This window comes from Aotus nancymaae, unplaced genomic scaffold, assembly GCF_030222135.1.
Source record: "Aotus nancymaae isolate 86718 unplaced genomic scaffold, 86718_ANA_hifiasm-v0.15.2.pri h1tg000033l, whole genome shotgun sequence".
Lineage (NCBI taxonomy): Eukaryota > Metazoa > Chordata > Mammalia > Primates > Aotidae > Aotus > Aotus nancymaae.
The window spans coordinates 17,816,123-17,834,365 of NW_026988447.1; the positions used below are offsets into that span (position 1 = coordinate 17,816,123).

An 18,243-nucleotide genomic window follows, 5' to 3' on the forward strand; every position below is an offset into this window, starting at 1 on the left:
ATAATGCATACTAAAATTTTGCCAACATCTATTTTTGTTTTATTCACAGAATAAAGTTCAAGGTACTTCTGTAAATGTTTTTAGAAAGAAACACCAAAAACTGAAATCTGGCAAATACATACCTTTGGAGATTGACAAAAAGGAAACACATGATGTGGTGCAAGAACATCGGGCAGTGCTAAGAAGGATTTGCTTTCCCAAGGAGCTTTCCAAAAGTGGACATCTTCAGGAACCCCTACCACCAGTCTCCTTCAAGGAGCCACACATTTTTAATAGAAGAGAAAAATGCAGACCCATAGATCTAATTACAAAAGGTAAGTTTTCAGTGGAGTGAAGAAATTCAGCAAACCCATGGCAAAACTGTTTGCTTCTTATGTGCCTGTAATGGAATTTTCTTGTTCAAACAATTCCCTGAATTTTAAATCTTAACAATGAAAGGTAGAGAGGTCTGATTAATAGAGCTGCTAATCTCTGGGGACCACCAGGAATTGAGAAGAATGCATTCTAAGGGGAAAGAAAAATTTAGGGGAACAAAACTGGTTAGCCATGTCTTCCAGAAGTGATCTTCTTCCTAGTGAAAATCCTCAGAGACTATTTATTTTACAGATGCTAAAGCAGCCATGGACGATAGCCCTGAATTCTGTTTTTGAGCAGGATTGATAGGATAGGCAACTTACTCATGAGTGTGTTTCCTCAAAACCCTAAAAAGATTTTTGGAAGCTATGGAGTTTTCCCATAAAAGAAATTGTAAAGGTTTATCCTCTACCAGGAACATGGTAAGGTATAAACTAGAGATTGATTTAAGCAAAGTGATATTGTTTTTCTGAAACTAATGGCTTGAATACATGACCACTTAGAATACATTTCTAGTATAGCTTCCACAGCCTTATTTTTTTCCTTTTCTGTTATTTCTAAATATGTTTATTCATTCATGCACTCATTTGTAGTTTTCCTAATCAACAAAGATTGACTGCTCTGTGCCAGGCACTAAGTTAGGAGCTAGAGAAACAGAAATTAAAAGGCTCAGAGAGTAATGGTGAGGATAAACACAAGGTAATTTCTTACTATACGTGTAACAGTTTTGTAAGAGAGGTCAGTGTGAAGCATTATGGAAATGCTGAGGAGTAACCAACCAAGGGCTAGACTGAAAATTTATCAGAAGAAATATCTTTAGAACTGGGTTTTCAGGAGAAGCAGGATGGAAACAGGAGAGGCCATTTTGAGCTGCAGGAACAAAATGTATTAAAGCTCTGAAGGATGTAGGAACACAATATATTTTGGGAAAGGAGAGATGTGGTAGGAAATAAAGTTTGGAAGATGGGTAGGGCTAGAGTTTGAAAGGAATGTAATAGCCAACCTAGAATATGAACTTATGTTTAATGGAAAGACAATGGTGATTTTAAATCTATAGGTGGGGGAAGGGGTGAGGTATGATCAGATCTTCCTGTTAGAAAAATAAAATTGGCAGCAGAGACTGTAGAGAGTGATGACAGAGAGCTAAGTGAGGAGGCTGTTCTAGTGAGAGATGACAGGGCCTGAATTAGAGCAGTAGGGAAGCATAAAGTGTGGAGAAGGGCTGTTCCATCAGCATTTCTCAAAGCATGTTCCTCAGAATGTTAGTCCTGAGTGATTCAATGACCCTAACAAAGGATTCTTTGGTTAGATACATTTAAAATATGCATATTATATTCCTTATTGGAGATTCATAGTGATTATTAATATATTGAAATGTCTGGGAAATACTGTAGAAAAGAAATCTGTTTACTGTTTTTAACCTTGCTACCCCCAGTTCATTGGGCAAAGAACCCTTATTTTTTTCACATTGTACCAATGAATGTCCTTGATACAATGTTCTTTTTAATACATTTTGGTACATTCAGAATTAGTAGATTATTTTAAGATGAATAAGCTGTCTTTTGAAAAATCAACTGATTGTGTAATGAAAATGAAGATGATAAAGATATTGACATTTCTAGACTGGCAAACTGGACAAAAGTCCTTAGGTTGAGATAGAAATTTAGAGGGTGTCTTCATTTGTTCTTCCTGCTATAACAAAATGCCTGAATAATTCATAAACATACAAAATTTATCACTCATAGTTATGGAGGCTGGGAAATCCTAATCAAGGTACTAACTAGCAGGTTCAGTGTTTTGTAAGGGGTCCAGTCTCTGCTTCCAAGATGGCACCTTGAATGCTGTGTCCTCTGGAGAGGACAAAAGCTGTGTTCTCACATGGTGGAAGGGATGGAAGGGAAAAAGGGTGAGCAGCTCTCTGAAGCCTCTTTTATAAGGGCATTATTCTCATTTATGAGGGTGAAGCCCTCATAGCTTAATCACTTCCTCAAAGGTTCTGTCTCTTAATACTATCACATTGGATTCCAACATGAATTTTGGAGAGGTACAAACATTTGAACCACAGCAAAAGGAGAAACAGATTTTGGGTAGGTAGGGAAAGGGGTGGGGGGAAATAATGAATTCAGTTTTAGACCTGTTATGTAGACGCACATGTAGAGATAGCCATTAGGAAGTTGGAAAAGGAGATCTAGCCCTAAAGAGGTAGGTGAAGATTGAAGATAGATGTGAGGGGTCACTACCATACTGAAATTGTGGGGTTCATGCATTTTTTCACCTAACACTTGTTTAATATGTGAAGTATGAGAGACAAAAGATATGCTGCTTACCCACAAGAAATTCAAATTTGATGTATGTAGTTTTTGCAGTGGCATTGAAAGAGGATAAATAGACAATGATAATAGTATGACTCATACTATAATAGAAAGACACTCTACTGCTTTAAAATGAATAGGAGGATATCTGATTCAGATTCAGGGGTCAGGAATGGATTCCCAGGAAATTTAAAGTCTTTGGCAAATTTTGAAGGATAAATAAATGTTAACTCAAAAAAGAAAAAGTTTTATCTAGCTAGAGGGCCTACCATCTACCTGATAGAGGATATCTGAAAGTGATTATGATGTTATTGACAGAATTAACATGATTTTACATGACTGGAACATGAGGATTGGGGAGGGATTAGAGATAACAGACTAAATACTGAAGAACATTGAACCTAAAAGCTAAGAGAACCATTGAAATGTTTTAAAGAGAAGTTTCAGTGATAACATTTGCTTTTTAACATGTTTATTGGCTGTAGAGATGGGGTGTGATGGATTTTAGAGGCATAGAAACCAATAAGGAGATAGTAATTCACATGAGGAAAGGCAACTTAAATGAAGGTAGTAGCACTGGGGATACTGTTGAGGGGAGAGATTTTACAGATATTAGAAGGGTAGAGTTATTTAGACTTGGTCAACAATAAAGTAAAGCGTAAGGCACAGGAAAGAGATGTGGTGCTGCGTTAGTGGTTTATACTAAGTGGCAGCATGAAGCCAGGTATAGCAAACTAGAAGGTTGGAGATGCATCTTACATAATGGTAAAAACTGCCACCAGCAGTAAGTTAGAATCTAGACCATGTACCTACTGAGCTTTGTAGCTTAGGTAAGGAAGTTGGAAAATGCATTATTAACATACATTGGTGGTTTCTGGCTGCCTTTGGGAAGTTACTAGAAACATGAGATAAACTGAGAACTAAGTCCTGGCTAGTTTCCAATTAGAAATGAAAGGGCATAGAGAGATACTAGGTACTTGGGGCCTTGGTTTTGAGCAAATATCTACTAAGACTTAACATTGCAGCAAAAAAGCATATTAAAAGTACATCTTTCACCAGCAGCCCATTATCTCAGATACCCTCATGGCAGTCACTATTGAGAGATTAGTCCAAGGGGTAAGAAAACAAAGATACAAAGGAGATTTTAGAACAATGTATTTAAAAAATGACTTTGAATGTGGTTATTGTCATGGAATTAACCGGAAGCAAATAGATTTAAAAGTCTAACAGATTTTTAAGAGAATTATATTCCCAAAGAAACCATGAACCTTGATGTAATTGAATGTTCAAAAAGTAGGATAATCTAGATTTATCAGGAAGTGGGTGACACAAGCCATACAACCTCCAAGTTGGGTAATAGCAAGACATGGCTGAAGAGCAAGTAAAAGGCTTCTCAGAGAGTGGATCCAGAGGCCACTAAAAAAATGAAGAGAGTGCTTCCTAGGGAAAAATCATTGTCTATTCAAGGAACTTCCCCACCTCCAGGTTAGGGGGCCTTCTCAGTGACTTTGCAATAGAATTTTGTAACATCTTTCTACTGGTGACTATTGTGTTTACTCTCTTCCCTTTCACTAATGGAGTTTTTACTGAGGTTATCCTGTATCTGTTCTATTACTGTATGTTATATGCTTTGGGGAAGGTAAAGATACTTTCTGAAGTTGGTTTTCATATTACTAGACCATAAGGAGCCACATCTGGATTTGTTGGAGAAAACTACACAGCAGCTGGAGGTCCTGCTCTCTGAGCTGGATGCAGTGCCTGGGGGGAACTTTGGTTGTCTTCCTTGGGGAGAGGAAAGGTGTGTTCTGTAAAGGAACAAGAAGGAATGAATATTTAGTGTCCAAAAAGAACAGGCTGTAGCAGAAACTGGATAGATGCTCATTAAACTTACATGTTTTCTTCCTTGGTACTTGGAAAATAGGTGGGGCTATGCGACAGATTTGTCTCAGTGGATTATAGCTGGAAGTGATGCATACTCATAAAAGTGTCATGTGTTCTCCCAATGTGGCTCCCCACATTTTCAAGTAGGAGGACTTCTTTTCAATATTCTTAAAATAATTGCAGTTTCACTCATGAGACAGTGGTAATAGTACTTTTAACATGTCTTGATTAAAAAACTTAATTCAGATATGCAGTGAATATATAAAGCTCAGTTCAGAGAATATAAAGGAGAAAAAATGGACATAAATTGTGTCCTCATGGAACTTGTGGTCTAGCTAGGGAAACAGATATAAATTAATAATCACATATATACAGATTGAAAGTACATCACAAATAAATTGGACCTAGACTGGGTGTCAGCAAGACTTCCTAAAGGAAATGACATTTGAGCTAAAATATAAATGATGCATAGGAATTTACTCAAAGAGTAGGGAGTTTGAGGCAATTGAAAAATAATTTGCAATGACCCAAGGTGGGAGCACATGGAAGAACTTTCAAATAAGTGAAAAAAATAGTTAATGTGGTTGCAGTTCTGAGAATGAGCTGGAGAGGAGTGAGCTGAGACTGTAAGAACAGAACCTTTTAGTGCTGTGATAGTATGTGTTTAACAACGGGCTCTGGTGAGAGGAGAGAGGAAGGCCTAGTTTGTAGCTTTTACTGATTTACATGGTGCAAATACTCTAAACATAGCCAGTTTTAAACTACCAATCTGGTATCACTGATTAGAGCAGTTGGGAGGAGATGTACACAGTCAGCTCTCCTGAGCAGGTCTGAGCTTGCTGCAGTGTACCATGGCATGTAGGCCATGTTAAACAGTTCTCATTCATCACTTGGACTCATCTCTTATTCCAGGCACTGCAGTCACTGCTAGGGTGACTGGTCCTTGTTCTGTACTTCCTGGACTCCTTCCTGGCTTGAGACATCCATAGGACTAGCTTCAGCTGACACATAAACAACTAGGAAGGGGGGATGAGAGCCAATGGATAAATGCTTCCTTCCTTCTGTCGCTGGGCAGAAGGTCTCAGTAACACTCTATTAAAGCTTCTCAGAAGGTTTCAGACAGTTAAGCAACCAGTATCTTATAATGATAGTCAACTCAGAAAAAATTTTCACATTAGTTTTCCTTTCTTGCTTGTTTTATTTTCTCCTCCTTCATTTCTAATATCACTTTAAAAAATACTGTCATAAAAATATTTTGGTGGCAGAATTGTCAGTACTTGCTGAAAGATTAGGTGTGGAGTATAAGGGAAAGAGAGCATGAAGGATGACTCTTGGGCTTTAGTCCTGATGAACTGGAAGATGAGAATTGCTACTTTCTGAGATGGGGAATAGAGAGAGATGTGTTTTAAATGGGCAGAAACCAAGAATTGGGATTTGGACATACTAAGTTTGAGGAGGCTATAGAGATACAAATCAAAATGTCAAATAGTCCATTATATAAGTGTGGACTCATGGGAAAGGTTGGAGTCATTAATTTATAGATAGTATTGTCCAATAGATATACCACATGAGCCACATATAATAAAAAATTTTCAAGTGGCCACATTAAAAAGTAAAAAGAAACAGGTGGAATTAATTTCAATAATATGTTTGGGGCCAGGTATGGAAGTTCACACCTGTAATCCCAGCACTTTAGGAGGCCAAGGCGGGCAGATCATTTGAGGGCAGGAGATAAGCCTGGCCAACATGGTGAAATGCCATTTCTACTGAAAAATACAAAAATTAGCCCAGGCATGGTGGCAGGCACCTGTAATCCCAGCTACCCAGGAGATGGAGGCTGCAGTGAGCCGAGATCGCGCCATTGCAATGTAGCTGGGAGACAAAAAAAAACAACCAAAAACCAAAAAACAAACAAACAAATAAAAAAAATACATAATTTATTTACTTTAACCTAATACATCCAAAATATTATTCTAATAGTCAATGTAAAAATTGAGATATTTTCTGTTTTTCATGTTAATTCTTCAAAATCCAGTGCATCTTTTACTTACAGCAATGCTTAAATTAGACTAGCCACATTTCAAGTGATCATAGCTACATATGGTAATTGGCTACCATACTGGACAACACAGGTATAGATATTATTTACAATCATAGACTTAGATAAGATCATCAAGGAAGTAAATGTAGCTAGGAAAAAATATCCAAGAATTGAGCCCTGAAGATTTCTGACACTGAGAGGGCAAGAAAAGGAGTATCCAGCATAGGATGTAGAAAATAAATAGCTAGGAGCCAAATCAGGGGAGTGGGAAATATGTTAGTCATATTTCAGTTAAGGAATAATGCATTAGAAAGGAGCAAGGACAGCTTATCTGTTGTCCCAAGAGAAAGGCAGGGGCATGAGCACAGATGCAGGTGGATTGATAAGAGCAGGTGGTGAGATTACTTCTATTTTTTTCAATGAAGTTAGAAATGAGGCCTTCACTTGAGAGTTGGATGGGACTTAAAGTATTGGGGTTTTGAGGAGCAAGGAAAAGGATGAAGTAATCATAATTTGGAAAAATGTGAAAATGAAAATATAGTGTGCTAATAAAAAATGCAATCCTCCCCGTTTTTTTTTTTAGAGGGAAGAGAAATGGGAAGTGTTACTGAGGATCAGGGAAGAAACTGCCTTTGCCTAAAGCCCCTAGGGTATGGGGCTATTCCTTGAGAGAGCTGCCAAAAAAGTTGTCTCCTTAGGAAAATAGGATTATTAGAACAAGAAGATGGGGGAACATGTACAGAAGGTAGCAAGAATATCAATTTAGCTGATAGAAGGTCTTGGGTTTCTTAGGGCAAATGAAGAGTTTGGGAGCTGGTTCAAAGAAGGATGAAAGATGGCAGGTCTATGGTGATTGAGTTAAGTAGTAAGAAGAATGAAAAGACTAGTTCTGATGGTCATTTAGAATATGTGAGTAATCCTTTCTAATGATAGTTTCTTTTGGGGAATTACTCTCTTTAGCACTTTGTAATCAGGAGGTCAAAGGTGTTGGGTGTGGACAATGTAAGAGGGAAGTAAAGGTTTTATCAGGAGCACAAGGAGGACAGAAATCCTTCTGAAAATCCCATTATAGGCTCTGTTGAGGTTAGAGATGTGCTACTAGGAACCTTTGCATGTGCCTCACTAGACAGCTGTGAAATGCTGATCTTTGAGTTTATATTTGAATTAAAATTGCAATTCATGTTTCAAAGCTCTTATCTCAAAAAGCTTTTATTAACTCTGCACTTTGGATCTATTTTTTAAGCATATTCCCAATATCCACTTCAGGTTAAATGGAAGCATGATCTAAGATATCAGTGGCATTAATTCCAGAACTTGATTAAAGTCTGTGAGATTAGAAAGAAAAGTGTGTACTGCCTCTGTAAAGTATATAGTTTCGAGTATATAGCTTCTGCTCAGACAGCTTGGACAAATTCACTTGCATTATGTTTCATAAACTGAATATGTTATGTGAGAGTAGGCCAAACATTCCTTGAATTTGATCCAAGGATATCAACTTGAAAAATACCTGTAACAATTATAGTATCAAAAATCACTGGTAAATATCTTCTTTGTGCTTGCCTGTAAATACATGCCCATAGTTTTGATAGAGCAAAGTCAGGAAAAATATGAAATTATTTTCTCTGTGTATAGATATTCTACAGTACTGCTTAAACAGTTTCTATTGTCATTCTGCCAATAATCTCTGAATCCTAATTATTAAGAATTATTAAAATTTAAATTATTAGATTACTAAAAATTATCAGAAATTAGAAATCTCATGTAAAAATCAGCATTTTTGTAACATATATTAAATATTAATTTTAGTTAGCATATAATATAGTATTATCTTATTCATGTAGTACCATACAATATATAATTTGCATTCTCTCAGGAATAAAAATAGGTCTACTTTGAGTTATTTAAATTTGAAAACAGGCTTTAATTAAGCTCAACAAGATTTCATTATATCCATGTCATGTACATATATTTAAGGTTGATATGGAGTTGTTCCTTACCCAGTCTGGAAGAATGTAGAAATATATATGTGTGTGTGAAGTTGTGAGTGTGAGTTTGAGTGTGCATGTGTGTGTTTGTGACTGTGTGTATGTGTTTATTGGTATAGTAGAGTCTGTATGTATGTGTATGAGTGTGTGTGTATGTGTCTAAGAGAGAGAGGGAGAGAGAGAGAGAGAAAGAGAAAGAGAGTGTTTATGTGTTCCTTGGTCTCCAAATCACAAACCTTTTCCTTTATGTATAAAATGAGAGCATAATAAATTTTAATAATGCTTTAAAATGACTACATAGCTAGAAGGCACTGGAGAAATCTATCAGAAAAAATGACTTTGTGCTGTGATTATTCCTTTGCCTACAGTGGTGACAACTTAGCAAATAGTTTTTTGATCAACAGTGTTTATATAACCTAATTTATATTTTAATGATTTCAGATACATGGTCATCCCATGGTATCTGTGGGGAATTGGTTCTAGGAACTCTGTGGATACCAAAATTGGCAGATGTTTAAGTCCCTTATTTAAAATTCTGTAGTACAGAAATACAAGCATTTGAGACTACTATGAACACCTCTATGCACACAAACTAGAAAATCTATGGGAAATAAATTCTTGAAAATATACAATTCTCCTAGCTTGAATCAGGAAGAAATAGAAATCCTGAACATCCCAGGCCCAGATTCACAGCCAGATTCTACCAGACATCCAAAGCAGAATTGTTATCAATCCTACTGAAGCTATTCCAAAAGATCAAAAAGGAGGAAATCCTCCCTAACTCTTTATATGAAGCCAGTATCACCCTGGTACCAAAGCCAGGAAAGGACATACCAAAAACCAAAAAAAAAAAAAAAAACAAAAAACTATAGATCAATATGCCTAATGAACATAGATGCAAAGATCTTCAATAAAATACTAGCAAACTGAATCTAACAGCTCATCAGAAAGATAATTCACCATGATTAAGAGGCTTTCAGCCCAGGGCTGCAGGGATGGTTCAACATGTGCAAGTCAATAAATGTGATTCACTGCATAAACAGAATTAAAAACAAAAACCATATGATTATCTCAACAGAAGCTAAAAAAGCATTTGAAGCATTTGTTCTTATTGTTTTGTTTGAGTTCCTTTTTTCTTTTACAATAAAAATTCTCAACAAACTAAGAATATAAATATAAAGAATATACCTCAAAATAATAAAAGCTATGTATGATAAACCCATAGCCAATAACATACTGAACAAGGAAAGGTTGAATACATTCCTCCTAAGTACTAGAACAAGAGAAGAGTGCCCACTTAAACTACTTCTATTCAAATAGTACTGGAAATCCTGGGCAGAGCAATTGGGCAAGAGAAAGAAATAAGAAGCATCCAAAGTAGAAAAGAGGAAGTTGAACTATCTTTGTGTGCTCATGATACAATCTTATATGTAGAAAATCCTAAAGACTCCTCCTAAAGAGTCCTAGATTTGAACAATGAATTCAGTAAAGTCTCAGTTTACTAAATTAATATACACAAATCAGTAACACTGCTATACACCAATAATGACCAACCTGAGAATCGGATGAACTCAATCCCTTTTATAATAGCTACAAAAAAAGATACCTAGTAATATACTTAACCAAGGAGGTGAATGATCTCTATAAGAACTATAAAATACTGATGAAAGAAATCATAATGACAGAAATAAATAGAAAAACAGCCTGTGCTCATGGACTGAAAGAAACAATGTCATGAAAATGACCATACTGCTCAAAACAATCCACAGATTCAATGCAATTCCTATCAAATTACCAGTCTTTTTTTTTTATTGGAAAAAAAGTCCTAAAATTCATATGGAACCAAAAAAGAGCTCAAATAGCCAAAGCAATCCTAAGCAAAAAGAAAAAGTCTGGAGATATCACATTACTCAACTTCAAATAATACCACAAAGCTATAGTAACAAAAACAGCATGGTACTGATATAAAAGTAGACACACAGGTCAATAGAACAGAATAGAGAACCCAGAAATAAAGCCAAATACTATAACCAACTGATCTTTGACAAAGCAGATGAAAGCATACACTAGAGAAAGGACACCGTATTCAATAAATGGTGCTAGGAAAATTGGATACCCACATGTAGAAGAATGAAAGTGGATCCCTATGTCTTGCCATATACAAAAAACTAACTCAGGATGGATTGAAGACTTAAATGTGAAACCCAAACCATGAAATTCTAGAAGAAAACATAGGAAAAATTTTTCTGGACATTGGTCTAGGCAAATAATTTATGAGTAAGTTCTCAAAAGTAAATGCAAGAAAAACAAAAATAAATTAATAGACCCAATTAAACCAAAAAACTGCTGCCCTGCAAAAGAAATAATCAACAGAGTAAACAGACAATCTACAGAATGGGAGAAAATGTTTGCAAACTATGCATCCAACAAAGAGCTAATATCCAGAATATATGAAGAACTCGAACAAATCAGCAAGGAAGAGACCAAATAATCCCATTTAAAAGTTGGTAAACAACATGAACAGACATTTTGCAAAAGAAGATATACAAATGGTCAACAAACATATGAAGGATTCTCCATATCACTAATCATCAGGGAAAAGCAAATTAAAACCACAATAAGATACCACATTACCCTAGCCAGAATGGCCATTATTAAAAAGTCAAAAAACAATAGATGTTGGCACAGATGTGGTGAAAAGGGAATAATTATACACTGCTGGTGGGAATGTAAACTGGTACTAAACCTTTATAATCTTTGATTTCTCAAAGAAATAAAAGTGGATCTGACATTCAATCCAGCAGTCTCACTACTGGGTGTCTACTCAAAGGAAAAGACGTCATTTTATAAAGAAGACACCTGCATGCATATGTTTATCATAGCACAATTCACAATTGCAAAGATATGGAATCAACCCAAGTGTCCATCAACTGATGACTGGATAAAGAAAATGTGGTATATTTATACCATGGAATACTATTCAGCCATTTAAAAGAATAGAATAATGTCTTTTGCAGCAACTTGGATAGAATGAAGGACACTATCTTAAGTGAAGTAACTCAGGAATATAAAATAAAATACTGAATATTCTTACTTTATAAGTGTGAGCTAAGCTAAAGCTACACAAAAGCATATAGTGTGGTATAACGGACTCTGGATACTCAGAAGGAAGGAGAGTGGGAGAGGTCTGAAGAATGAAAAACTACCCGTTGAGTACAATGTATACTATTTGGGTGATGGATACACTAAAATTCTAGACTTCACCACTATTCAGTTCATGTTAATAACCCAAAACCACTTGTATCCCTAAAGCTATTAAAATAAAAAATATATAAATAAGTAAAAAAAATGTAAAAAATGAAAATGATATATTTGCATATAACTTAAGCACATTCTTTTATGTACTTTAAATCATCTCAAGATTACTTATGATACTTAATACAGTATAAATCCCCTGTAAATAGTTATTGTGTTGTTTTTTAAATTGCATTATTATTGTTTTTTTTAAATTATACTTTAAGTTCTGGGGTACATGTGCAGAATGTGCAGGTTTGTTACATAGGTGTACACATGCCATGGTGGTTTGCTGCATCCATCACCCCATAATCTACATTAGGTATTTCTCCTAATGCTATCCCTCCCCTAAACCCCCACCCTCTCGACAGGCCTTGGTGTATGATATTCCCCTACCTGTGTCCATGTGTTCTTATTGTTCAACACCCACTATGAGTGAGAACATGTGGTGTTTGGTTTTCTGTTCTTGTGTCAGTTTGTTGAGAATGATGGTTTCCAGCTTTATCCATGTGCCTGCAAAGGACATGAACTCATCCTTTTTTATGGCTGCATAGTATTCCACAATGTATATGTGCCACATTTTCTTTATTCAGTCTATCAGTGATGGGCATTTGGGTTGGTTCCAAGTCTTTGCTATTGTGAACAGTGCCACAATAAACATATTATGCACATACAGTGTGCATGTGTCTTTGTAACAGAATGATTTATAATCCTTTTGGTATATACCCAGTAATGGGATTGCTGGGTCAAATGGTATTTCTATTTCTAGATCCTTGAGGAATTGCCACACTGTCTTCCACAGTGGTTGAACTAATTTACAGTCCCACCAACAGTGTAAAAGTGCTCCTGTTTCTCCACATCCTCTCCAGTATCTGTTGTCTCCTGATTTTTTAATGATCACCATTCTGACTGATGTGATATCGTTTTCCACCAACATTGCTGAATAAGAACAGCTCCGTGTGCAGTTCCCAGTGAGAGCAACACAGAAGGTGGGTGATCTCTGCATTTCCAACTGAGGTACCTGTTTCATCTCATTGGTCTGGTTAGACAGTGGGTACAGCCTGAGGAGGACAAGCCTAAGTAGGGTGGGGCATTGCCTCACCTGGGAAGCACAAGGGGCCAGATAACTCCCTCTCCTAGCCAAGGGAAGCCATTAGGAACTTTTCCTGACACTCTGCCACTGTGGCTTAGATACTGCGCTTTTTCCATGTCTTCACAACCCACAGACCAGGAGATTCCCTCTGGTGCCTATAATACCAGCACCCTGTGTTTCCAGCACAAAACTGGGTGGCCGTTTTAGCTGCAGCTTTTTTTTTTCTCATACCCCAGTGGCACCTGGAACACCAGCAAGACAGAGCCGCTCATTCCCCTAAAAATGAGGGCTGAAGCCAGAGAGCCAAGTGATCTGGCTCACTGGGTCCCACCCTTACGAAGACCAGCAAGCTAAGATCCACTGGCTACAAATTCTCACAGCCAGCACAGCAGTCTGATCTCAACCTGGGACATTTGAGCTCAGTGCAGGGAGGGGTGTCTGCCATTGCTGAGGCTACAGTAGGTGGTTTTAACCTCACCTGAGTAAACAAAGTTGCTGGGAAGTTTACACAGCAACTGGGCAGAGCCCATGGCAGCTCAGCGAGGCTCTTGCAGGCAGACTGTGTCACTAGACTCCTTTCTTGCTGGGCAGGGCATCTCTGAAAAAAGGCAGCAAGCTGTCAGGGACTTATAAATAGAGCCTCCACCTTCCTGGGACAGAGCCCCTGGGAAAAGGGGCAATGGTAGTTTCAGCTTCAGCAGACTTAAATGTCCCTGCCTGGCAGCTCTGAAGTGAGCAATGGATCTCCTAGCACAGTGCTCAAACTCTGATAAAGGACAGACTGCCTCCTCAAGTGGCTTCCTGACCCCAGTGTATCCTGATTGGGAGACACCTCCCAACAGGGCCTGACAGACACCTCATACAGGAGAGCTCTGGCTAACATCTGGCAGGTACTCTTGGATGAAGCTACCAGAGGAAGGAACAGGCAGCAATCTTTGCTGTTCTGCAGCCTCTGCTGGTGATTCCCAGGCAAGGAGGGTCTGGAGTGGACCTCCAGCAAACTTCAACACACGTGCAGCAGAGGGGCCTGACTGTTTGAAGGAAAACTAAAAACAGAAATAGTTTCAACATCAATAGAAAGGACATCCACTCAGGGACCCCATCCAAAGGTCACCAACGATAGATAAATCAATGAAGATGGGGAAAAAACCAGTGCAAAAATGCTAAAATCTCCTAAAACCAGAATGCCTCTTCTTCTCCAAGGGATAACAACTCCTTACCAGCAAGGGGACAAAACTGGATGGAGAATGAGTTTGATGAATTGACAGAAACATGCTTCAGAAGGTGAGTAATAACAAACTTCTCTGAATTAAAGGATCATATTCTAACTCAATGCAAGGAAACTAAGAACCTTGAAAAATGGTTAGATGAAATGCTAACTAGAATAACTAGCATAGAGAAGAACATAAACAACTTGATAGAGCTGAAAAACACAGCACAAGAGCTTTGTGACACATACACAAGTTTCAATATTCAAATCAATCAAGCAAAAGAAAGGATATCAGAGGTTGAAGACCCACTCAATAAAATAAAATGAGAAAGCAGGATTAGAGTAAAAAGAGTGAAAAGAAATGAACAAAGCCTCCAAGAAATATGAGATTATGTGAAACGACAAATCTACATTTGATTGGTGTACCTGAAAGTGACAGGGAGAATAAAACCAAGTTGGAATATACTCTTCAGGATATTATCCAGGAGCACTTCCCCGACTTAACAAGGCAGGTGAACATTCAAATTCAGGAAATACAGAGAACACCACAAAGATATTCCTTGAGAAGGGCAACCTCAAGACACATAATCATCAGATTCACCAGGGTTGAAATGAAGGAAAAAATGCTAAGGGCAGCCAGAGAGAAAGGTCGAGTTACCCACAAAGGGAAGCCCATCAGATTCACAGCAGATCTTTCGGTAGAAATCCTACAAGCCAGAAGAGAGTGGGGCCAATATTCAACATTATTAAAGAAAAGAGTTTTCAACCCAGAATTTCATATCCAGCCAAACTAAGCTTCATGAGTGAAGGAGAAATAAAATCATTTATGGACAAGCAACTGCTGAGAGATTTTGTCACCACCAGGCCTGCCTTACAAGAGCTCCTGAAGGAAGCACAAAACATGGAAAGGAACAACCAGTACCAGCCACTGCAAATCATACCAAACTGTAAAGACCATTGATACTATGAAGAAACTGTGTCAACTAATGGGCAAAACAACCAGCTAGCATCAAAATGGCAGGATTAAATTCACACATATCAATATTAACCTTAAATGTAAATGGGCTAAATGACCCAGTCAAAAAACACAAGGTGGCAGATTAGATAAAGAGTCAAGAGTCAAGACCCATTGATGTGCTGTATTCAGGAGACCCATCTCATGTGTAAAGACACACATAGGCTCAAAATAAAGGGATGGAGGAAGATTTACCAAGCAAATGGAGAGCAAAAAAAAGCAGAGATTGCAATCCTAATCTCTGATAAAACAGACTTTAAACCAATAAAGATCAAAAGAGACAAAGAAGGGCATTACATAATGTTAAAGAGATCAATACAGCAAGAAGAGCTAACTATCCTAAATATATATGCACTCAATACAGGAGCACCCAGATACATAAAGCAAATTCTTAAAGACCTACAAAGAGACTTAGACTCCCACACAATAATAGTGGGAGACGTTAACACCCCATTGTCAATATTACACAGAATAATGAGACAGAAAATTAAGCATATCCAGGACTTGAACTCAGATCTGGACCAAGCGGACCTAATAGATATCTACAGAACCTACCCCAAATCCACATAATATACAGTCTTTTCAGCACCACATCATACTTACTCTAAAATTGACCCCTTAATTGGAAGTAAAACACTCTTTAGCAAATGCAAAAGAATGGAAATCATAACAAGCAGTCTCTCAGACCACAGTGCAATCAGGATTAAGAAACTCACTCAAAACCACACAACTACATGGAAACATAATATCCTACTATTTTTGTAGTTTTGTTAAAAAAAATTATCAACCTGCCAGTTGAATCAGCAGATGCTGAATCTGCAGAAACAGACCAACGAGTATGCATACAAACATGTAACAAACATGCTAAAACGTTTTTACTCATTCCTACAAAATTACTTGGAAGAATTTAAGACTAGGATCCGTAACAATTTATAAGAAAAGTGGAAAGTAGAGATTGTTTTCAATGAGGTGTCAAATTACGCTGAGTTTGGTGTCACAAAATAAATTGATTTGAAGCTTTGGAAATTGAAACATACTAATATTTCTCCATTCATCAAAACAGATCCTTACTGTGAAATTTCTAAATGAGGGAATAAGTTTGGGATAATTTCTTGAGAGATTATCACACAGTGAATTTTGCAAATGCTTCTGCTTTTCTTTATTTCTTGCTGGTTTAAATTGCTGTATTTCTTCCCATTTCTTATCAGGAGTTTTCTTTTGCTTACCCTTCTGAATGTTCTTGCTTAGAGAACCTAAACAGAATTGTTAAATTAGCACATGAATAGAATTATAATCCATATTTGAGTGACAAATGTCTTGAACATGCTCCTTTCTTTTTTACACTTTTTCTCTTTTGTACTGACCTAGTAAGCTCTGAAATAGAAAGGTGAAAGATGAGGACTCAGAGTAAGACAGGAGAATCATTGCTTCTGAGCAACATGGTTGCTACTTCAATGCAGTCATACAGTTTACTAACTTTTAATGAAGTTAATAGCATCTTAAATATGCATTAAAATAATTGAATAAAACTATGAATACATATAATAATATGTTATAAATAGGAAAGATATTAAAACATTATAAAGATTTAGAGACAATTGAAACACATTCTTTTTACCACTTGCCTTCTATTAACTCTGTTATTATTGGCCCAGAGGGCAAATCTAGGAATAACAAAAATCTTTGAATAGAGTGGTGACTTGTAGAGGTTTTCTGATTAAGCAGATATTTTGGAACATTAGAACATGTTTGTTCCATATTTTGTACTTGACAGAGAACACAGGCAGAGAATTAAGAGGTTAGTCAAATGGTTTACAGTGGGCCAGGGTCATTCCATCAGCTTTATGTGGGTGTAAATAATACCACCTCTTCTGAGGAAGTGGAATGAGAGCAGTAGCTTTCTAGAAATGGTTTTCTATTTGTAGTGAAGACCCTCCTCAGTGAACATGTGTTGGTTTTGGCTTCTCGGTCTTCTTTAACCTTAGATTTGCTAACAAGATTTCAATTTGATTTGGAAAAATACTCCTCAACTTGGAGTTCATGCAGTTTGGGTAGGACTGTTATGTTACCTGTCAGCTTCAGGCTTGTGATCCAGGCATAGCCAATGATATTAGATTATTCTCCTGGCCACAGTGATGGGTTGAGTGATGTGGCTCAATCAAACAAGGATGATGTAAACTTGGAGGTCACAGAGGACACAATGTGAAATTCTGGAATAAAGTCAACATGGAGAGAAATAGCTGAATGATGGAGAGAGATCAAGTCCTGATGACATTGTTTACATATCTGGACCAAGTATTGCTGAAGATAAACTTTAGATGGACATTCCAGTTTATGTGAGTCAGTGAATTCTTCCCTTTTGAGAAGGCAGATGGCTTACTGGCTCAGAGCATGGGATTTCAACTCCCCAGGCTCAAATCCCAGCTTTATCACTTGGTAGTCTCTTATATTTGTTTGAGATAATTTAGTTTTCTGTTAGTTGTCACTGGGGGTCTAAAAGAAACACCTTTTCTTTTGTTTTTGTTTTTTTTTGAACAAAGTTTTGCTCTTGTTGTTCAGGTTGGAGGGCAATGGCGCCGCCTTTGCTCACTGCAACCTCTGCCTCCCGGCTTCAAGTAGTTCTCCTGCCTCAGCCTCCTGAATAGCTGGGATTACAGTCATGTGCCACCATGCCTGGTTAATTTTGTATTTTTAATAGAGATGGGGTTTTACCCCGTTGGCCAGGCTGGTCTTGAACTCCTGACCTCAGATGATCCACCTGCCTCAACCTCCCAAAGTGCCAGGATTACAGGCATGAACCATCATGCCTGGCCTCGAAACACCTTTCTTATCTAATCATTCTTGAAAAAATTTCCCTTCAGGTGTGCATAGTAGGCTGAATAATGGTCACCCAAAGATATCAGATGATAATTCCTAGAACCTGTAAATGTTTTATTTGGGAAAAAGGCCTTTGCTGATGTGATTAAGGTATGAATCTTGGGGTGGGGAGAATATCTGGGATTATCTAGGTTGGCTGTAAATACTGTCACAAGTGTCCTTATGAAAGGCAAAGGGAGGT

The 18,243-nt window shown here is 37.4% G+C and overlaps 1 protein-coding gene across 1 annotated transcript in view; it reads left to right on the top strand.

The window, feature by feature from the left end:
• Nucleotides 1-18,243, top strand: part of IQCM (IQ motif containing M) — a 421,233-nt gene that overhangs the window by 9,513 nt on the left and 393,477 nt on the right. The window contains 1 exon segment of the mRNA XM_064383724.1: nt 50-314. Coding sequence (XP_064239794.1) covers nt 50-314 — 265 coding nt within the window.